Source organism: Myotis nattereri (genome assembly GCF_964212035.1).
Source record: "Myotis nattereri genome assembly, chromosome: 3".
Lineage (NCBI taxonomy): Eukaryota > Metazoa > Chordata > Mammalia > Chiroptera > Vespertilionidae > Myotis > Myotis nattereri.
The window spans coordinates 151977413-152000525 of record NC_138077.1 but is presented as its reverse complement, the minus strand read 5'-3'; the positions used below and the strand labels follow the sequence as shown (position 1 = coordinate 152000525).

At 38.7% G+C, this 23113-nt stretch overlaps 2 protein-coding genes across 2 annotated transcripts in view; one reads left to right on the top strand and one right to left on the bottom strand.

The window, feature by feature from the left end:
- The window catches only part of ODF2L (outer dense fiber of sperm tails 2 like), a 355423-nt gene that overhangs the window by 164484 nt on the left and 167826 nt on the right, over positions 1 to 23113 (bottom strand). The window contains exon 5 of the mRNA XM_081086489.1: positions 3067 to 3218. The gene's annotated coding sequence lies outside the window, so the exon portion shown is untranslated. The remainder of the gene's footprint in view (positions 1 to 3066; positions 3219 to 23113) is intronic.
- LOC308515844 (calcium-activated chloride channel regulator 4-like) overlaps positions 3022 to 23113 on the top strand; it is a 43057-nt gene continuing 22965 nt past the window's right edge. The window contains exons 1-7 of the mRNA XM_081086486.1: positions 3022 to 3183; positions 9763 to 9903; positions 10047 to 10194; positions 13426 to 13534; positions 15155 to 15332; positions 15661 to 15879; positions 18021 to 18248. Coding sequence (XP_080942612.1) covers positions 3025 to 3183; positions 9763 to 9903; positions 10047 to 10194; positions 13426 to 13534; positions 15155 to 15332; positions 15661 to 15879; positions 18021 to 18248 — 1182 coding nt within the window. The 5' untranslated portion in view covers positions 3022 to 3024. The remainder of the gene's footprint in view (positions 3184 to 9762; positions 9904 to 10046; positions 10195 to 13425; positions 13535 to 15154; positions 15333 to 15660; positions 15880 to 18020; positions 18249 to 23113) is intronic.

Sequence of the window (23113 nt, the reverse complement as noted above, 5' to 3'; positions counted from 1 at the left end):
ATTTCCTTCAAGAGTGTTTTTAGAGTGTGTATTTGATGGTCTGAGGCTAACCTGAAATATTAAGTTTAACTTTTTTCTTTTAACACTTGGAAAATATTATTCCATTTCTTCTTTCACCTAGGGTGGTTGGTGAGGAGTCTGGGCTGGATGTGTACTTGGTCATCATCAGTGTACAGAGAAGTAAAACCATGTGTAAGAGTGAGATCCCCATATGGAACATAGAGAGAAAGAAGAGAAGGGAGCCAAAAATGAACTCTTGGGAAGAGTCTACACACAAATGGGGGATAAAGAAAGAGGCATTGTGAACTAGACTGAGAAGGAACAGCCAGAGATTTACAAAGATCATCAGGAGTCTGTCTCCCAAAGGAAAAAGGCTTTTTCAAAGAAGAGGGAATGATCAACATCAAATATTACAAAGAGGTCAAGTAAGATGAAATACTCCAAACTGGTCACTGCATGAAACACTATAAGTTACTAGATTCTCTTTTTTTAAATGAAAAGGGATTGGAGTAGGAAGGCAATAGAGAGGGAGATACAGAAAAGAGAGTGGACAAATGGTGCATACAAGTCACTAGTAGCAAGGAAAGAGAAACTGGTTTCCAGATCTACCTCTACAAGGCAGGACAGGAGGCTTAGCACAAGGAAGCTAGGATAGATTAAACACAGGGACAGAGAGATCCAAATGCGAAGGAGGAGGAAATGAAGTCTCACCCAATGAATCCCAACCTATTTATACCCCAGGTTCTGTGTTAATGGTGAAAGAAGTCAGTCAGAGAAAGACAAGTATCACGTGATCTCACTTATATGTGGAATCGAATGAACAAAATAAATTGACAAACAAAATAGATCCAGAGACATGAAAGCCTGCAACAGACTAAGGATCCTCAGAGGAAAGTGGGCGGGGGTGAGGGGGGGGTGTTCAACCAAAGAACTTACATGCATATATGTATAACCCATGGACACAGATAATAGTGGGGTGAAGACCTGGGGAGAGGACAGGAGTGGAAGGAAAAGGGGGACATCTGTAATACTTTAACAAGAAAGATAAAATTTTAAAACTAGTTAATAACTCATAATAGAATTCAGTGTTGCCTTCAGAAAATTACATAAGGATGAGTAACTGCTTTGCAATTCAAAAAGAAGCTTTCATCTTTTAAAATGAAAATATCCCAAGTATTTTTCCATGAAATCATAGACCATATTCCTGCCTCAATAATATTAATCCAAATCGTCTTCTCATTAGAAAAAAAATTGGCTATTATTACTCTATTAGCATGTTACTGACCCACGATTTAAAAGTCCCATGATAAGAGACCTCTGTGTTGCCATAGTTCATCAGAATTCTGACCCTCCCTGAAGAATTCAGAGTTATTCAGCTAAATTCTTGGAGAAGAGAAGAATCTGAGATGAGATGTTAAAAAGAAAAAAACCATAACATTAATATCCCATTTTCTTGACTTGCCATATTCATTCTCTCTGTGAGGAATACAAGATACTTCTCCCATTGACAAATTTAACATGGGAAAGGACAAATCTCATTTTTTTGTGGCTCTTGAAAAAGTGTTACTCATTCAGCTGTGAACTTCACCCTTCCTTATCACAGCAATAAAACATCCATTTGAGACAGAAAGAAAGTATCCTCCTATTGAATTTTTTTTTAAAATATATTTTATTGATTTTTCACAGAGAGGAAGGGAGAGGGATAGAGAGTTAGAAACATCGATGAGAGAGAAACATCGACCAGCTGCCTCCTGCACACTCCCCACTGGGGATGTGCCCGCAACCAAGGTACATGCCCTTGACCGGAATCGAACCTGGGACCTTTCAGTTCGCAGGCCGACGCTCCATCCATTGAGCCAAACCAGTTAGGGCTTGAATTTTTATTTTAAAGATATTTTCTTTCTATGATTCTTTTTTTTTTTTTTTTTTTTTGGTTAGTTCTCTTTAGAGTTTCTAATGAGTTCTGGCTAATTTTGCTTTAGGTCTAGACATTCTTAATTCATCGTCACAACTCCTAAAGTGACTCCCTTCCTCCTTTTTTAAAAAGTCGTATTATATTATTTGTCATATAAAACAGCCTTGCCTTATTATGAAGTATTTAAATCCATGGACTCTAGGGTAGGAATGCTGGGTACAGATCCTGACTCTGCCAATTACGAGCTACCCGATCTTGGCAAGTTCCTGAAACTCTGTGTTCCCCATGCTTAATGAAGATCATATTCAGGCTTAACCTTAGAGAGTTGTGGTGAGGATTAGGTGAGAGAATCTCTGCCCTGGTTGGCACCAAATAAATATTATCTATTAATATTATTCATTCTGCTTTCAAAGAAACCAGTACACTACCAGACTCTTTTTTGTTGTTGTTGTTATTTATAGTCCACATTCTATCAGACTTTTTTGACATGCTTATATAAAAGCTAATTCTATTCATTATTTTCTGGGCAGGAGTTGTTAAAATTTTACTCTAATAACTTTATCAAATCTTCCTTAATTTATCAAACTACTTAAAGTTTTTTTTTTATTTATAGTTCAAAGACATCTTACCTAATTTGGTGTTATTTATATTTAATAATCTTACATTTTCTTCCATTATTTATACTTTTGGTAAATAATTAAAATAATTAAGTTCCTTTGTAAAACTAAAAAAAACATTAGCATTATTTCTTCTATTCATTTCATTATGAAATTTTATTAATTTTCACATTGTACTCTACAGAAAATACAAAGTATATGTTCATATATAGGAAATTAAGCAAAATTAGAAAATATAGAAAAAACTTCCCAAGTAAAAAATTGAGAATGTATTTTATAAAATGATCTGATTACTTCTATTTTTCTTATCACTTTTACAGTAACAGACAATAAAATGATTACGTAAGTACAAATATTTTGTCTCATATGTAACACTGATCTTTGTGCAGTCTGCAACCCATAATCAGCCCCACCTATAATGATTAGGAGTATATATACAGAGAGAGAAGGGTCTAGGAAAGCCCCTCGGGCAGGATCAACTGGAGAGGAGCAATGGTGTTATTCAGAAGTTTTGTCTTCCTCTTAGTCCTGTACCTGCTGCAGGGGTCCGATACTTCCTTTGTTCGGCTGAATAACAATGGCTATGAAGGCATCATCATTGCCATAAACCCTGGTGTGCCAGAAAATGAAGCACTAATTGAAAAAATAAAGGTAAGAAAGAAATGGGATCTTCTTCTGTTTGAATTCTAGAAAAGGAAAAAAAGTTAGTTGTTAATAAATATTATGGAAACTTCTGAATGCTCCAGAAAGTTTAAAAACAGCATGTGCAGTGAGGGCAGTGGGAATTGGAGGCTGTACACGGGGTTCTCCGCTGTCTCAACATAAGACCAAAGACAAGGCACAGGACCTCCCTGATCCTGTTTCTTCATGTGTAGATGAGCAGTTGGACTTGTCTGTTCTCTGTTTTTGTTTTTTTAATGTATTGATTTGAGGGGGAGGGAGAGAGAAATATTCGCATATTTGTTGTTCCACTTATTTATTCATTCATTGGTTGATTCTTGTATGTGCCCTGACCAGGGATTGAATCAGCAACATTGGTGTATCTTGACAATGTTCTAATGAATTATGTTACCCAGCCAGGGCTTGGACTTGTCTGTTCTTTAAACAATTATTGAATGCTTATAGCAAGACAACAGTGAATGAAAGAGCCCCTTCCCTTATGCAGTGTACATTCTTTTCAGATACAGATAATTAAACATGTAAATGTATAGCAGAACAGTTGGTGGTGAGTTGCTATGGCATAAAAATAAACCAGCAAAGTGGGGTAGGCACTGTTGGTCAGGGTGGGATAGGGGGAGAATGTAGGGAAGACAGGGAAAGCCTCTATGTTGATGTGACCTCCAAGCAGAGACGTGAGATGAGTGGGGGAGGGAGCCCATTGAAAATCTTGGGTACGGAATAGAGGGAGCAGCAGCATGGAGGTGATAGCATGCTTATTTGGACCAAGGAAACAACTGTAAATGAGCAGAAGGAAGGGTGGGAGAGCTGAAGTTGGAGAGGTAGCAGGGCCCAGGCCCATGGAAAAAAGTGGGCTTTTACTCTGTGTGGGACAGGAATCCATGGAAGGATTCTGAACAGAGGAGAGGTGTGCTCCCTCATACATGTTCTAAAATCACACTGACTGTAGTGTTGAGGAAACGCGGTAGAAAGCTTCCACTTGTCGCTAATCCTGTAAAAGCTCTGCACAGCAGGAAGGTGTAGAGGGATATCAGGTAGGAAGCTGCTGTAGGGTAGAAGCGATGGTGATTAGGAACAAGGATATTCTGGTAGAGATCTATAAAGTGGTGTGATTCTGAACATATTCTGATGGTGTCATAGACACATTTGTTGATGATTTAGATGTATGTGGAGTAGGGGAAGGTAGGAAGGCGAGATAGGAGTCAAACAAGACTTTGGGGGTTTTGGCCTATACACTTGGAAAGATGGGATCATCATCAATAGGGAAAGAGAAGACTTCAGTGATCATCTGGCAGCTGAGATATCAGGAGTTAGTTTCGGATATTTTGAATTGAGATGCTTATTAGATAGCCTCGTAGATGGAAATAGGAATCAGAGTTCTGGAGGAAAATCTGGGTGCAGATAAAAATTGGGGAGTCATCAGTGTGTAGGTGAGATTTAAAGCCAGGAGAACCAATGAGTTCATTAGGTAGTGTGGACAGTGAAGAGAAAGACAACAGAACTGAACCAAGAACTGTATTTCTAAAGGTTCTTTCAATTGTAACATTCCTTGTAATGAAGAGATTGGTGTTATAGCCATGTAGATTTCCCCTGTCCCTGACATCAACATCTACTAATTCCTTATATTCAATTCCTCCTGTGGCCGTATGCTCACTTTTAGCCTTCTGCATGGATACTGTTATCCAGCAAACACTGATAGGCATGACCTGAATTGTGAGCAGGTGATTCTGTAGGTGCCATTTATCACTCATTCTGTATAAACTCTCTAAAATATATATTGATTTCAGAGAGGAGGGGAGAGGGAGCGAGAGAGAGAAACATTAATGATGAGAGAGAATCATTGATCAGGTGCCTCCTGCATGCCCCTGCTGGGGACTGAGCCTGTAACCCACGCATGAGCCCTGACTGGGAATCGAACCTTGACCTCCTGGTTCATAGGTCAATGCGCAATCACTGAGCCATACCTCCCAGGCTGTATAAACTCTTGTAGCCTAGTAAAAAGTCACTTACTGATACCTTTTGAATTCCAGGGGAAGATGAATATCCATTACTAAAGAACACAGACTTGAATAGCAGTTAATGCAGCTGATTCTGAATGATGGCTTCTTCGTGTCCAGGGACAGTAGATCAGTTTCAAATACTTCTGAACCTCAGAAATCAGTATTTGGAAGACTTATTTGTAGGGTTAAAAAGAATTGCTAAAATGGTCCTCTACTGAAAACATAGCTAAAAATTCAATTGTTAGCAGACATTTCTAGATTACACAATGTTTCCTAACATTCATTCAGTCCTCTACAAAGTCCTTGCATTTACAATATCCGAAAAGCATGTAAAACACTATCATCCACATTTTATAAAAGAGAAAACTTGGATTTGGGGGAATTAAATGATTTTTCAATGGTTTCCTATGTAGCACAATCAGAGCAGAGATCCAGTACATAGGTTTTGAAGACTTACAAACCAGAGTTTGAGTTCTGGCTTGTGTAAGATGACAAAAATTACTTTTTTTATGTAACCAGTGAACCAACATGTGAACATAACTTTACTCCTGGAATAATATCTGATCACGATAAAATTTATCATGAATCAATTCATAATTTATGACATGAGATGTCAATTGTCAACTTTCCTTATTCCTTATTTATGTCTTTTTAGTTTGAGAGTACGTAGTTTTGGAAACACTGATATCTTAATCTTCTTTAATACAATTAGAATATTATAGGAATTCTGAGAAACAATTTAGAATGAAATTATAGGGATTTTGCTTGAAAAGCTTGCAGGAACAATTATTAGCCACCCTACTATGCTCCAGGAGATCACAGTCATCTGATATAGGGTCTCTGAAGTACCTCCATGACCTGAGAACAAACCACTATCCAAGACTGTCTAAAGGACCATGCAGACTCCAAGTAAATAAAATCCTCTGGAGTTATACAATGCACAGCCCACACAACTGTATGTTAACAACCTTACATTTCCAGTTGTTACTATATTTCAGACCACCCTCTATACCTTTTAAAAATTTTTGAGATATAATTGACATATTATATTAATTTCATGTATACAATGTAATGATTTTATATTTGTACTAGAGGCCCGGTGGACAAAAATTTGAGCACTCAGACAGGGGGGTCCCTCAGCCCGGCCTGTGCCCTTTCGCAGTATGGGACCCCTCAGGGGATGACCTCCTGCTGGCTTAGGCCCGCTCCCCAGGGGATTGGGCCTAAGATGGCAATCAGACATCCCTCTGGCAGCCTGTCAGCACTCAGGGGATGTTCACTTGCCAGTGGGAAGCAGGCCTAAACTGAAGTCGGACATCCTTAGCACTGCTGAGGAGGCAGGAGAGGCTCCCACCACCACCGCTGTACTGGCAGCCGTCAGCCTGGCTTGTGCCTGAGCAGAGCTCCTCCCATGTGAGAGCATCCTGACCACCAGAGGGCAGCTCCTGCATTGAGTGTCTGCCCCCTGGTGGTCAGTGTGTGTCATAGTGACCAGTCATTCCTAGTCTTTCTGCTGTTAGGGTCAGTTTGCATATTGCCCTTTGACTATATAGGATAGAGGCCTGGTGCACAGGTGGGGGCCAGCTGGTTTGCCCTGAAGGGTGTCCCAGATCAGGGTGGGGGTCCCACTTGGGTGCCTGGCCAGCCTGGATGAGGGGATGATGGCTGTTTGCAGCTGGTCACACCCCCTTCAGGGTGGGGGTGCCCCACTGGGGTGCCTGGTCAGTCAGGGTGAGAGGCTGAGGGCTGTTTTCAGGCTGGCAGGTGACTGAAGCTCCCAACCTCTCCTTTTTTTCTTTTTTTTTAAATTCTGGGATTTATTTACCTTCTATGGCTGTCACTGGAACTGAGAGCCGGCTTTAGCTCTGAGGCTCGGCTCCAGCTCTGATACCTCAGCTGCTGAAAGCAGGTATCTGGGTTTGTTTAGCTTCTATAATTGAAACACTGTAGCAACTCCAGCTCTGAGGCCCGGCTGGCTGAACGCAGGTTTCTGGGGTTGGTTTCACTTCTATAATTGCAACATTGTTTCTTAGAGTGCAGCTCAGAGACCGGCAGCGGCAGGCGGGGAACCTTGGCTTCCTCCATCACTGGAGCAAGCAAGCCTCCTGTTCGCTTCAGCTGCCTGACTGCCGGCTGCCATCTTGGTTGGCAGTTAATTTGCATATCGCCCTGATTAGCCAATGGGAAGCGTGTTGGAGGTACAGTTAATTACCATGTTTGTCTATTATTAGATAGGATAGGCTAGGCAGCATGCTGAAGACTGGGACCACTTAGTCCCTGCTCTTCCAGTGACATACAGTTTAGTCAGGGAAACAGACAAAGTAATTTGATGTGATGAGATGTGATATCATATACATAATTATAGGAGAACTAGAGGCCTGGTGTACAAAAATTTGTGCACTCAGGGGTAAGGAGTCCCTCAGCCTGGCTTGTGCCCTCTCGCAGTCTGGGACCCCTTGGGGGATGACCACCTGGTGGCTTAGGCCTGCTGCTCGAAGGGATCTGGCCTAAGCTAGCAATCAGACATCCCTCTGGCAGCCCGGCAGCCCTTGGGAGATGTCCATTTGCCAGCAGGGAGCAGACCTAAGCTGCAGTCAGATATCCTTAGCGCTGCTGAGGAGGCAGGAGAGGCTCCCACCACCACCGCTGTACTGGCAGCCATCAGCCTGGCTTGTGCCTGAGCAGAGCTCCCCCCGTGAGAGTGCACTGACCACCAGAGGGCACTCCTACATTGAGCGTCTGCTCCCTGGTGGTCAGTGTGTGTCATACTGACCAGTCATTCCCAGTCATTCTGCTGTTAGGGTCAGTTTGCATATTACCCTTTTACTATACAGGATAGAGGCCTGGTGCATGGGTGGGGGCCGGCTGGTTTGCCCTGAAGGGTGATCCGGATCAGGGTGGGGGTCCTGCTTTGGTGCCTGGCCAGCCTGGATGATGGGATGATGGCCGTTTTCAGGCTGGCTGGCGACTGAAGCTCCCAGCTTCTTTTTTTATTTCTTTTCTCTTTTTTCTTTGTTTATTCTGGGATTTATCTACCTTCTATCGCTGTCACTGGAGCTGAGAGCCGGCTCCAGGTCTGAGGCCGTGGCTGGCTGAAAGCAGGTATCTGGGTTTGTTTAGCTTCTATAATTGAAACTCTGTTGCCATCACTGGCCGCTCTAAGATCTGAGGCTGTGGTGGCTGAAAGCAGGTATCTGGGGTTTGTTTAGCTTCTATAATTGCAACATTGTTGCATCCGGAGCTCAGAGCTGGGCCACGGCAGGCGGGGAACCTTGGCTTCCTCCATCACTGAAGCAAGCAAGCCTCATGTTTGCTTCAGCTGTGTGGCTGCCGGCCGCCATCTTTGTTGGCAGTTAATTTGCATATCCTGCTGATTAGCCTATGGGAAGCGTAGCGGAGGTATGGTTAATTACCATTTTTGTCTATTATTAGATAGGATAGTCACCAAGCTATGCATTTTATTACCATGACTTATTAATAACTACAACTTTGTAACTTTTGACCCCCTTCATCCATTGAGCCACCTCTCCCACCCAAAAGCATCTGAAAACTACCAATTTATTCTCTGTACCTACGAGCTCAGTTTTTGTTGTTGTTTTTCTTTTTTTATTCCACATATAAGTGAGATTGTGCCATATTTGTCCTTCTCTGATTTATTTTAGGCATAATAACCTCGAGGTCCATCCATGTTGTTAGAAATGGCAGGATTTCCTTCTTTTTAGTGGCTTCATAATATTCCACTGTTTATATATACCACATCGTCTTTATCCATTCATCCATATATGAACACTTAGGTTGCTTCCATGTCTTGGCCACTGTAAATAATGCTGCAAATATAGGGGTACATATATCTTTTCAAATTAGTGTTTTTATTTACTTCTAATAAATAACCAGTAGTGGAATTTCTCTATCAAATGTTAGTTCTATTCTTAAGTTTTTTCAGGAACCTCCACACTGCTTTTCACAGTGGCTGCACCAACTTACATTTCAACCAACAGTGCACAAGGGTTCCCTTTTTCCACATCCTTGCCAACACTTATTATTTCTTATCTTTTTTATGACAGTCATTCTTACAGGGGTGAGGTAATGCCTCTTTGTGGTCCTACTTTGCATTTCCCTGATGATAATGATATTGAGCAACTTTTTATGTACCAGGTGGCCATTTGTATGTATTCTTTTGAAAAATGTCTCTTCAGATCCTCTGCCTATTTTTCAATTAGTTTGTTTTTTGTTTCTTTGTTTGGGTTTGTTTTTGTTTTTTTGCTATTACCTTTGCTTTTTGATGTGAAAAATTATTGCCAAGACCAATGTCAGAGAGCTTATGTTTTCTTCTAGGAGGTCTATAGTTCCAATTCTTTAATGCATTTTGAGTTAGTTTTTGTATATAGTGTAAGATAGTGGTTGACTATCATTCTTTCACATGGGTATTCCAGTTTTCCCAACACCATTTTTTTAAAATTAAAACAAAAGTACCTTTTAAATCCTTACCTGAGAAATGCCTGTAATGAACCTCTGCTCATTCAGTTCACTGCCGTATATTCTTTTATAACAGGACATGGTGACTGCAGCTTCTACTTACCTATTTGAAGCCACAGAAAGAAGATTTTTTTTCAAAAATGTATCAATATTAATTCCTGATACTTGGAAGGAAAACCCTCAATACAAGAGACCAAAACATGAAAGCTACACACATGTAAGAGTAAAAAAAGTATCTTAAAATATTATATGTTCTGGTGCTCCTCCATTGAACTGAAAATTGATTGTTTTGGAGTTTTTCTGACTAAATGTTATCATTTCTATTTCTGATGTTTTAAAAATCTTTTTAAACCTTCTCAGGCTGATGTTTTAGTTGCACCACCTACCCTACCAGATAGAGATGAACCATACACTAAGCAATTCAAACTCTGTGAAGAAAAAGGAGAATACATTCATTTCACCCCCGACGTTGTACTTGGAAAAAAACAAAATGAATATGGACCAACAGGTAAGAATTAGGTTAACATATTTTGCAGTGATTCCAATAAGCAGGTGTGTACCCAAGTTAAATGCACAAACCCTAGAGCCAGAGTCTATAGGTTCAGATCCTGGCTCCCCTATTTATCAGCTCTATGTGACCTTGGACAAGTGAGCTAGACTCTCTGTGCTTATTTCCTGTAAAATGGTGAAGAGAGGAGCTACTACTGTACAGAATTGTTGTGAATATTAAATTAGGTAATCCATGCAACTGTTCTCAGTAGAGTGTCTACAGAGATTTGAACACAGGGCAATAATAATAAATATTTTTCTTAAGAATACTTTTCAAATCTTAATATTCCAGTTCTCCACAGCTGTATATTAATCACATGCCACCTTAATGGAAGGCAGATGTGTGAAAAGCTGAAAAGAGACAAGATTACAGTTCCTGGCCAAGAGAAAACACTCAGGGGCTGTAATTGCTATACTATTATTCAACCTATTTGGTTGAACTAGATGTACTTGTCTGTTACTGATCATTTTTACCTATAAAAAACAGTAATTTCATCTAGTTCAGTCTAAAAGTTAAGGTCATTGGTTCAAATGAACTTAAAGCACATCATTTCACATGTCACTACACAGGAAAACATTCCTGAACCCACATACCCCAAGATCACCTCTCTTCCACTGTCCCTTCAATGAGCATTCATTAAGTCCCTTGTTTTTGTCAAACACTCAACCCTGGTTCTCATTACCTGTTTCCCAACCAGTCTTAAAGCTCCATCATCTCATGCCATCTGAATTTTAACTCTCTCATACTTTAGTCCAATCACATTTCTTCCTCTTGGCACCTCTAACCTTTGCTCCCTTCTAACTATAATTTTTTCTTTACATGGCAGGTCCAGTGAAGTGTAAATAGCTCAGTTCCCTCACCACTCTTATCCTTATGTTTCATTCAATTTGCCAAATCCTCTCTACTAAATTTCCAGCTAGTTTCCTTTTGCTCCTGTTAATGTTTTCAAGATTGTGAAAGAAAATTACAAAGCTAATCGGTATCATTGCAAAAATACATTTTTCAAACTTAGTGAAGTCCTCACAGCTACTCAATAATGTTGTACTTGCATCTTCTCAACTCCCTTTCTCATTCCTAAGCAGCTGTTTTAAAACTTGTACCATTTTTCTCAAGATCTGTAGCCACTTTTTTTCAATCCTATCAATCAACAGATGCCTTGATTGAGAAATGGAACCCCTATCTTTTTCTCTACTTCCAAATTCATGTCTAACTGCACCTATATTAGACAAGAAGGATTTTCTCTAATTTTAAAGCTAACATCCCCACTTGAGCTCTTGCTCTTTTATAATACCCCCACCTCAGCCCTGTTCTATAATGGGTAACTTTCCCCCTTGCTTAGACAGGAGCTTTTCCTATAATGTGATACATGTGTTTGTGAAAAACTCACATGCTGAAAAACAATGTTCTAAAAACAACACGGCTCTTGAACAACAAGATTAAGAAGAGAATCCTCAAAATATATGCAATTTGTAATAAATATAGTAACAACAATAACAATAAGTACCTGGAAAGAACATTTAAACAATCTTGGCCATAGCTCAGTTTGGCTGGAAGCTGCCATCATAGTAGATACTAAAAGTACAGATGCAAGCACACACATAGAGTGAAAGCTATTAGAAATGAGAACAGGGCTAGTAGGAATTGAGAAAATGATACAGATGTGAATGAAATTCTGTTAGAGGTGATGCTTTTCTTGCAATAAAAAATTATATACATTTAAGGTATACAACATGTTTATTTGCTATACGTATACATAATGAATGGTGAAATTAATACTATAGTCAAGCTAAGTAGCATAACATCTCCTCATATAGTTACGTGTGTGTGTGTGTGTGTGTGTGTGTGTGTGTGTGTGTGTGTGTGGTGAGATCCGAACTCTACATTCTTAGCAAATTAAGGTGGGCTTGGGAGGCAGGGCAACCTGCCATGAGCTGTGAAGAAAGCAAGTGTAAGAGTAGAACACTGTAAAAAGGAAGCCACAGGTGCAGGCAATTTTATGTTTTCTTAAAATTCACCAAATTTTTATGATCTGAGGAATTTAAGTGATATGAGGGGTTTTTTCCCCTCCTATACTGAAGGTTATATATAATTCCAAAATCACTAATCGGACTCCAGTTGCTTAGAAAATCTTACACAAGTGCTTTTAAAGTTTAAAATTTAGAAGAATTACTTAGGGACCAGTTTCTGATTCAGTAGATCTAGAGTAGACCCAAGATTCTGCATTTCTTGTTAGCTCCCCCATGAAGCTGATACTGGTGGGTCAAGGAAAACATTTTGAGGAGCAAGGACTTAAAGAAGAAAAATGACTTTTTCATAATACTGATATTTTCCTCTAATTTTCAGATCTTATGAGTTCATTTGAGTTAGAGAAACACAAGGTAGCAGAACAGACTATATTTCCATCTTTTCCTTCTCCATTTCTATTTCCTTTGAAGTTTTTCCTAATATTGATAAAGCAAAAAGTCTACTCATTTTTTCTTTCTGCATTTCAAGCTATGGGTGTACCTTTAGTCTTCCATTTATTCTGAAATTATTAGAAAACATTTTTTTTATTCTGACTCCTTCTAAGTCTATTCTAGTAAAGGAATACATCCTACTCATATTTATATTTCCTAGTATCTAGTATAGTGTTGAAAATATAATTAATAAAACTTAATTTCATATAATAAATTAATCACTTCATTTAGATAGCCTCAACATTATATATAATCTATAGCTATAGATTTTATTTTTCATTATCAAATGCCTTAGGAACATTTGTAGATATTTTTAAACATTTAATTGTTCCCTCATGAAATTTTAGTACCACAAATTTTATATATCTGTTTATGTTGTTAGTAGGAGTGAACTTTGTAGAACCATAAAACCATTGTAATATGTAAGACTTTTTGTTCCCCACCCCCATTACCAAAACCTAAAGCCCAGTCTATTCTGTCCATAGCATATACATACATACACAAAAAAAGTTTCATTGATTTAACGTTATAGAGTAAAAAGATAACATACTATATACCATATTATAATTCAATATAATGTTATATGCTTTTTTACAAACAAAATATAAATATTGGCAGTTATTTAAAACCTAAGTATAATTATTTTTTATTTAAAAACCCATTGCTTAAAATATTTGAAGGACAAATTTTGTCACTTGAGTTATGATCATATATTTGAAATATTTTCCCACAGACAGACTACTTGTCCATGAATGGGCCCATCTCCGCTGGGGAGTTTTTGATGAGTACAATGAAGATGAACCTTTCTACAGTGCTTCGTCTAAAAGAATTGAAGCAACAAGGCATGACCATTTACATTTTCTTCAGTTACTGCAGGCTATCACTTTCTTAGTTTGATTTATATTTATTTGAAATGCCAATCATTCCTTTGTCCCAATGCAGATACTAGACGCTCTAACATAAAAACAGTGTCCTTTAAAAAAAAGAAAATGTATCTAAAAGTGGCTAGTTTCCCATTTAAAATACACATAACTTCAAGAACATTTGGAAGCCAAGTTGACATATTTTTATACCTCTCCACCATGGCTACCAGAACTCATTTACATTAAAGTTGGTCTTTGTGTAAAGGGTTATACTATATGCTGGAAGATCAAAACAAGAATGGAAAAATGGTTAATAAATAGTGGTAACTGCAGGCTGAGTAAAAAAATCAACCAGCTACAAGGAACCATAACAGAAATTTCCTGAGATTTATAAAATTCACGTTAAAAATACCAATCTAACAGTTAAAAACAGATAATCCTCTTGGTTCTGAGGTCAAGAGTGCAGAATGGGTGGAGGAAATCTATCTAAAACTGTCTGCCATCAGTTTACTCAATCTTAAATGCCCCGCTGATGCTTGGGACTTATCAAAAATGTATAAACTCTAAGATATATGATTTCAATGAAAGCCCTTTATTAGCCATAGCACCACTTTCAGGATACATATTTTAGAGAATATTACATTGATTACATTTGTTTCATTATATTCCCCCAAATGTCTAGTTTATACTGTGCAAAATTCATCATGATTGTTAGTAGAGATAACATCATTATATTCACTGAGTTCTGAGGCAATAGTAGCATACATATTTGTAGGAGACTCTAAATTACTGAATGAAAGCTAGTCATTGTTTTTTTAAAATTAATTAACTTATTATTTAAGGTATTACAAATAGTAGTACATATGTCTCCTTCTTTTCCCCATTGACAACCGCCCCACCTGCCCTACCCCCTGGCCACTTGCCCTCACCCCCCCCCCCATTGTTTCTTAAATATGAATTGGAAACACATTCAATAGGTGGGATATATTCACACGCCAGCATGTTTGTTATAATCACTGACACCTGTGGCCAATTCCATGCAACAAAACCTATGTCTAAAATGCCTCCACCATTCTTTACTGTCCTAGGCATACTTCAGTCTTTCCTTCAGGCCACATTTCATTTGGATAAAAATGCTCCTTGAATAATCAAAATGCTTATAGTTATGCCACATCCCATTGTTTTAGAGGTAGCTTTGGGGTGTGGGGGGAAATCTATAAAGAATTTTAAGCTAAGGTGGTACCAAGAGGAAATGGTTTCACAAGTTATCTTGCCCAGATGCCTGCAATGCATTTACTTCCACAAGGCTGCCACAAGAGATGTTTGGAAAAGGGGAGCCTAGAGTCATCAGTGTTAACAGGTCAGCAGCAACATTTTAATCTCAGCAGATAGCTCAGCCATTGCATATACTGGGAATACCACTTAAAATTTCCCTCTGAAATTTCTTGGAGAACTGCTCTGGTAGAAATCCTTACACTTTACTGTCAAATAAGAATAAAAACCTTGATATAAGGATCATTGTGAATAGAAACACTTAAGATTTTCAAGAAGTTGTTACTGGTTAGATTGCCTCAAAGACTAACTGTCACTTATTTTCAGGTGTTCCACAGGTATTACTGGTCTGAATAGAGTTTATAAATGTCAAGGAAATAGCTGTGTTTTTAATAAATGTAAAATTGACCCTAAGACAAAACTATATGAAAAAAATTGTCAATTTTTCCCTGACAAAGATCAAACTGAAATGACATCCATAATGTTTATGCAAGGTATTACTTCTGTAAGTATGTCAATTATTTCTTCATATAGTATATTTATAATCAAAGGGCATGTTATCACATTTATAAAATATCTGTGCAGGTGGCCTGGCGGATTAAATGTATTAAAACAGAGTTCTTTGAACATTGACTGGCACATAATAAGTACTCAACTAGTGCTATTTATTATTACTACCATTGAAAATCCACTTTAGTATTCTATGATTCCTCAATGAATCAAATTTCATTAAACAAAATGCCTATTTGCATAGATTTTTTATTTTTATCAAATTTTTAGTTGAATGTTTAAATGCATATGTAACTCTTTTTTTCATCTTACTAACCTTTTAGGTTGTTAAATTCTGTAATAAACAAAACCATAATGAAGAAGCTCCAAGCCTACAAAACAAGAAGTGCGAATTCAGAAGCACATGGGAGGTGATCAGCAACTCTGAGGATTTTAAAAACACCACACCTATGGTGGAATCACCCCCTTCACCTGTCTTCTCATTGCTGAGGATCAGAGATAGAATTGTGTGCTTGGTTCTTGATAAATCTGGAAGCATGGCGGTATGTTCATGGGCCCATTTTTCCTAGATATAGTGACTAATGGATGAGTGAATGCCTAAGAACACTCTGAACTCTACCTTCACCTGGGTTGTTCTAAATTGCATGGTGGGATAAGACCCGTCATGTCCTATGATTACGACCTCAGGATGGGCAGTGAATATTGTAATGGAAGCAGGATGACAATACAGTTGAAAAGACTTAACATGAAAGACTCTTTTTTCCAGAAAATGGAAGGTTTACTGAGGAGAACTTTTAGGCCCATTAGTAAAGATTTAGTTAGAAGATCAGAAGGAGAAATTGAAATACAGAAATGTTTTCTTACCCGCCTCTTTGATCTCCCGTAAATACTTGACATGAGGATACAGTGGATCGCTCAACTCCATTCAGAGTAAATCTTATTTATCAGCTATATAAGTGACTCTTTATGATCAAAGATACAAACAAAAAGCACCACCATAAGGAAGCTATGGTCAGATTCAGCCACTTAGGCCTTCTATCGCTTAGTAAACAGTAGGCATTGGGCTAGGCTCTAGGAATAAAGACCCATATCCTTGAAGGGTTCACAGAGAAAACTTTCCTTTCCCCATTAACACATTAACCCACACTCCTCCTTCAAAATTTGGTACAGGCGCCCACCTCCTGCAGGAGATGGACTGGTCTTCCAGGCTGAGCTAACGGCCCTTCTGCTGGTTTCCCACAATAAACTGCAAACCTCTATTCTACACATTATATTGAAATTACACATTTCTCTCCCACTAGACTAGGAGCTTCCTTAGTACTTGGAACCGTATCCTCTAGAAACCATGTTCTCTAGTACTTGAAACCATTTCTTATTCATTTTCATCTCCCTTTTGTCTAGAACAGGGTTATCACATATAGGTGCTTAATAAATAATTACTGAAATGAATGGACTATAAAGAGCAGGCATTATGTGATAAGGCATCCAGAAGAATGGCACATTTGAGACAGGACTGAGCATACTGAAGACCAAAAAGAATGTATTCAACAAATGGGGGTTTGTGTGGTGACTCAAAGGGCAGAGAATCATCCACAATAGCACAGGGTTTCAGAAAGAGCATCAGTGCTAGACACCAGCACATAGAAGTGTTCTAGGAGGTGTCGTTGGGAAGAGATGACAGAGCCTGGTTTAAAGGTAAAGCAGCCGAAACCGGTTTGGCTCAGTGGATAGAGCATCGGCCTGCGGACTGAAAGGTCTCAGGTTCGATTCTGGTCAAGGGCATGTACCTTGGTTGCGGGCGCATCCCCGGTGGGGAGTGTGCAGGAGGCAGCTGGTTGATGTTTCTCTCTCATCAATGTTTCTAACTCTCTATCTCTCTCCCTTCCTCTCTGTAAAAAACTCAATAAAATATATAAAAGAAAAAAAAAGGTAAAGCAAAGTAGCAAAAGAGCCCTCAAGATGGGGCTGAAGAAGTCTCTCACTGTGACTTGGATCTAGGGAGTTTGGAAGGAAATTTTGGGATGTGTTAAGGGGAGGTACTACAGATAAGTTGGTGTTGAGGGATTGGAAAAGGCAAATGTATGAAGAGATTTGCTTCCTGGGCATTCACCTAGGTAAGAGGGATTGAGTCTTAATGGGTTACCACAGAACCAATGCCAATTAATCTATTGCTGGAGAAATGTTGGAGAGAGGTTAGGAGCAGAAGTAGGAACAGAGCCTCTCAGAAATTTGGTGCAACTCAAGAAACTTTTTAACTTTTGAGTTGTCTAGTCTCCAGTGGGTAGGGAGATTTCAGTCTCTAGTTGGAGTCCATGACAGTCTGGTTTGATATTGTGGGACGTAGGGAGTGATTTCATCTTGACATCCCAAGAGTAATTAGGAAGTCTCTAGGATGTGAGTCATCACCCCTCAATTCCAACCCAAACCCCAAACCTGCACCTGTAATTTGTGTGCTAAGCAGCCAAGAATCACTTCTAGTTAAAAGCCTGTGTTCCTTACCATATGTTCCATAATACATGTAACTATGTTTTTAAACTTTATCAATTAAAAAATTGCTTTCTTTAATGACACCAATTACTAATAGAAAGTTCTTATTAAATTCTGTTTACTCGTTTTATGTAATCTACTATTATTTTCCAGTCAAAACCAATTGGTTGTTTTTCTTTTGTCCTTTTTCATTTAGGGTTATAACCGCCTAAATCGAATGAATCAAGCAACAAAATATTTCCTGCTACAAGTTGTTGAAAATGGAACCTGGGTGGGGATGGTGCATTTTGATAGTACTGCCAACATCAAAAGTAAGCTAATCCAAATAATAAGCACCAACGAAAGAAATATGCTCATGAACAGCTTGCCTACAGCAGCTAGTGGGGGAACTTCCATCTGCGCTGGAATTAAAGCAGCATTTCAGGTGAAAATCATACTGCATATAGTATAGTTTGTTTTTTATCATGAAAATATTTTTCTATTCGTGCTGCTGCACATACTCACTAATTTTAACATAAATAATTCTAAGAAATACAGAACTAAGAACTTTAAAAAGTCACTTGATTTTCTAAATGGGTCAGTGAATCAATGAATAAACTGATGGATAAATATATTACTACTAGAAGCCCGGTGCATGAAATTCATGCATGGGGGAGGGTCCCTCAGCCCAGCTTGCACCCCCTCCAATCTGGGACCCCTCAGGGGTTGGGCCTAAACCAACAGTCAGACATCCCTCTCATAATCCAGGACTGCTGGCTCCTAACCGCATACCTGCCTACCTGCCTGATTGCCCCTAACCACACTACCTGCCTTCCCGATTGTCCCTAACCACTCTGCCTGCATGCCTGATGCCCCTAACCACTCTTCCTGCCTGCCTGATGCCCCTAACTGTTCCCCTGCCTGCCTGATCACCCCTAAGTGCCTCTGCCTGCCTGCTTGATCACCCCTAACTGCTCCGCTGCCTGCCTGATCACCCCTAACTGCCCTCCCCTGCCAGGATGGTCTCTCCTAACTGCCCTCCCCTGCTGGCCTGATCGCCCCTAATGACCTCTGCCTTGGCCCCGCCACCATGGCTTTGTCTGGAAAATGTCCAGACTAATTAGCATATTACCCTTTTATTAGTATAGATAAGAATGCCACTAGAATATAAGTCCAATAAAGTCAGAAACTTTACGGTTTGTTTATATGTTCTTTTACCTTGCAATAGTCAGTGCTCAACAAATGTTAATTAAATAAATGAGTGAGCATCAAAGTCATCAACTTTTAAGGCAATGAAACAAGTTAAATGGTGTGATTCTACTTTAGGCCAATCGTCATTTCAGTCTCTGTGACACTCAGATAATCTGATGTTTGTCTTCTAAGCAGATGTAGCAGGGACTGTTAGTCATAGGGTAAGGAATACTGGTGAGAACATGAGTTTTGACATCAAAGTACTGACAGCTGTTTACCAGTTTTGTGGTCTTAGGCAACATTTTCAGTATCTTTGACTCTCAATGCCTTACCTATAAAATATAGGCAAATAAGAATGTCTACTTCATAGGATTATCTTGATAATTAAATGCAATTATATATTTACATACATAGAATAATATTTATTATATTACACAGTAAATATATAATTTACAACTATTATTATAAACCTTATTTTCTTCCAAACTGTATATTGAGCTTATAATTAATATTAAACGTGTCATTTTCCTGCTTAGAAATCTTCATGCTTCCCTCACAGTCTGTAAAATTATATCTGAATTCCTTAGTCTGATGCTATTCAAAATGTCTATCACCCCCTCATAAAACTGCTCTCATCTCTTTCTCCAGCCTATAATTCTCAATTCTCCTTTCTGATGCCCTATGCTTTAACCCAGTGGTTCCCAACCTTTTTTTTTTTTTTTTGGCCATGTTCCACCTAAGCATCTCTAAAATCCAGATTCCCCCTCCCCGCCGTGACATATAATTCTTATTATTCAAAAAGTGAACTCATATTCATGTGGAGGAAGCTTAAAAGGCCATTAACTTGGTCTGAACAAGCTTCCAAAGAATATGGCATTCATGAGAGAGAAAAATAAAAGAAAGAAAGGACAGCTGAAGTACTAAGGAAGAAGTCACTAGGAAATTGTTAAAAAGAATAATAATAATAATAATATGAAGTGATATGAAAAGATAGCAAATAAAGTTTCAAAGCATATAATAGAGAACTGAAATGCATAAATATCTCACAATATGTATTTACATACTGTATATGAGGCCCTAGAACCAAAAAATTCACTGTTTATAATTCATTCTCAAATTTCCCCCCTTCAAAATCAAATTACACCCCTGTGGGACGTGTGCCCCATGATGGGAACCACTGCGCTAACCCAATTATTGCACACATTGTTCTCCAAGCTCACCATGTACTAACAACCTCTGTTCCTTTTCCCAGGCAATTCCTCTACCTAAAATGTTCCCTTCTTTACATTTTTGCATGTTAAGATTCTACCAATTCTTCAAAATTCTTGCTCCTTCATGTAGCATTTCCTGCTATTCTCAACCCTATTAAATCTCTCTCATTTATAATTTGCATGGCATTTTAGTGTAGCTTTCTAGCATGAAGTCCTACTTAAAACTAATTATCATTACTAGTTGTAACACTAAGCATGATTCTTCATCTCTATAGTCATCAATTACCTCATTAGTAATAAATATATGTTTATAATGGAGTAATAAATATATGTTTGTTCATGTTTTAGTTTATTTAAGATACTAGAGGTCTGGTGCACAACATTCGTGCACTGGGGTGGGGTGGGGGGGTTCTCTCAGCCCAGCCTGCACCTCTTGCAGGGAGTGGGCCTAAGCCGCAGTCAGACATCCCCTGAGGGGTCCTTAGTGCTGCCACAGAGGCGGGAGAGGCTCCCACCACCACTGCTGCCCTTGCTAGCATGAACCTGTCTTCTGGCTGAGCAGACCTCCTCCTGTGGGAGCACACTGACCACCAGAGGGCAGCTCTTGTGTTGAGAATCTGCCCCTTGGTGGTCAGTGTTCATCATAGCAACTGTTCGTTCCACCATTCAGTAGATTTGCATTACATAGGATATTTATTATATTAAGTAGAAGGTAAACATTAATATATTATAATTTATTCAACATATATGTGTAGCAAGCAAAGCTTCCTTGTTCTTATGGCTCATGCAATTTCAGTGGGGAACCGATAGTACATAGGTAGATAAATGAATAAAAAAATAACTATAGATTGTGAAGATAGTATTGTGAAGAAACCAAACAAGGTGATGTGACAGACTACCTGGAAAAGGAAGGGCAGTGCCTACTTTAGGTGAAGAGGCCACTGAGACTCTCTCTGAAGAGTAACATTTAAGCTATGACTTGAAGGATGAGAAAGCCATTGGTTCAGGCAGAAAGGAAAGTGCAAAGTCCCTTAAGAAAGAGGTGGAAAGTAACTGGATTATTCTAAAAATTGATAGAGCTAGTGGCACTGGTGTTTGATAAATGAGGGTGGGTGAAATGTAGTTGGCAGGTAGATAATGGCTAGATCTTTCACAGCTTCAAAAAATAAGTTTTATTTTATTTTAAGCACCACAGAAGGGTTTTAAGCATCAGAAATAGATCATTGCCCCAGCCAGTTTTACTCAATGGATAGAGTGTTGGCCTGCACACTAAGGATCCCAGGTTCAATTCTGATCAAAGGACATGCCTGGGTTGCAGGCTTGACCCGTAGTAGGGGGCCCGCAGGAGGTAGATGATTCTCATCATGTTTCTATTTCTCTCTCCCTCTGCCTCCCTCTCTGAAAAAAAAAATTTTTTTTAAGTGGTCATCAGTAATGATTTAGGAAGATGATTCTGGTTGCCCTGTATAAAATGAACTGTGGGGAGTAAGAGCAATAGTCAGGTAGTGGTCTAGCAACAGATTGGAAGCTTGGACTTGGATTGAATTACACGTTATATAAGATACATTTAACACTTAGCAAATGTTCCAGGAAATGTAGCACTATAATACTGTGTTTTTCTATTGAACTATGGAATATATTAATTGTGTCTTCATCAATCATCTCTGTTTCTCCTTAGTCACTCACCTATACCTCAATACATATTTTTTTAATTTAATTCCATTCTTTCCAGGAATGCAGGAACCATGTAGTTTCAGTTGAATCTCCAGCAGCCGGGACAGTGACTAACATATATTAAATGCTCAGTGAATAACTAATACAAGAAAGGGAGAGGTGAACAAAAGAGAAATCTACTTCATCTTTGGATATTTGTTTTTCAATGAAATGTGTAGGGGAGGGAGTGATGGGGATGCTATATAAATATTATAAATGTATAAAAACATTTCCTACATTTCAGGTTGGTTTTAGTGCATGTCAGCATATTTCCCCCAAAATGCCATATATACGTGTGTGTATGTGTCATTATTTGCCTCAAAACATGCAAAAATTTAAACGAGGATGTTCATATTTTTCCCCAACCCCAAGTTTATTAGGGATTTCTACATTGCAAACCCTTTTCTGCAAATCTCCATTCTAAGTCCATGAAAGTCACTGATAAATAAGTCATATTAACCTCTTGGCCTGCACTGTTTCTCAAAATGGTGCACCAAGAAGCCACTGTCAATTAAACCTGTCAGAGAAGATGAAATGTAATTGCTATCCTGTGACAAATTCTCTTTATCCTTTTCTACAGGAGCCTAGACTCAGAAATCTGAGTATAAACTGATTGGCTCTATAGCAGTGGTTCTCAACCTTCTGGCCCTTTAAATATAGTTACTCATGTTGTGACCCAACCATAAAATTATTTTCATTGCTACTTCATAACTGTAATGTTGCTGCTGTTATGAATCGTAATGTAAATATCTGATATGCAGGAGGGTCTTAGGCGACCCCTGTGAAAGGATGGTTTGACTGCCAAAGGGGTTGGGACCCACAGGTTGAGACTGCTGCTCTATAGGAAAAGGGTTCAAGCTACCAATAGAATTCCATCTCAAGAAACATAATTCATGTAATCTCGGAGCACCATCGATATACTTAGTTTTGTGCTTGTTAGATTTAGAAGTAAAATAAAAGTTATATAACAGGATCCCTAATCTTGACCTGCTTAGAACTTCCTATACTCTATTTCTATAAGTATACTGAGGGTTTCCTAATTTGCAATAAAAATGTGTTTTTTTTAATGTTGAAGTGGTTTCTTAATGCATTTAGCTGTCTATGCAACAGATTTTATACACTAAAGCCTTGTCAGAGGGAAGTCTGGTCAAAGAGAGAAGAGAAATATTTAATGCCACATTCTGCAATTATATTT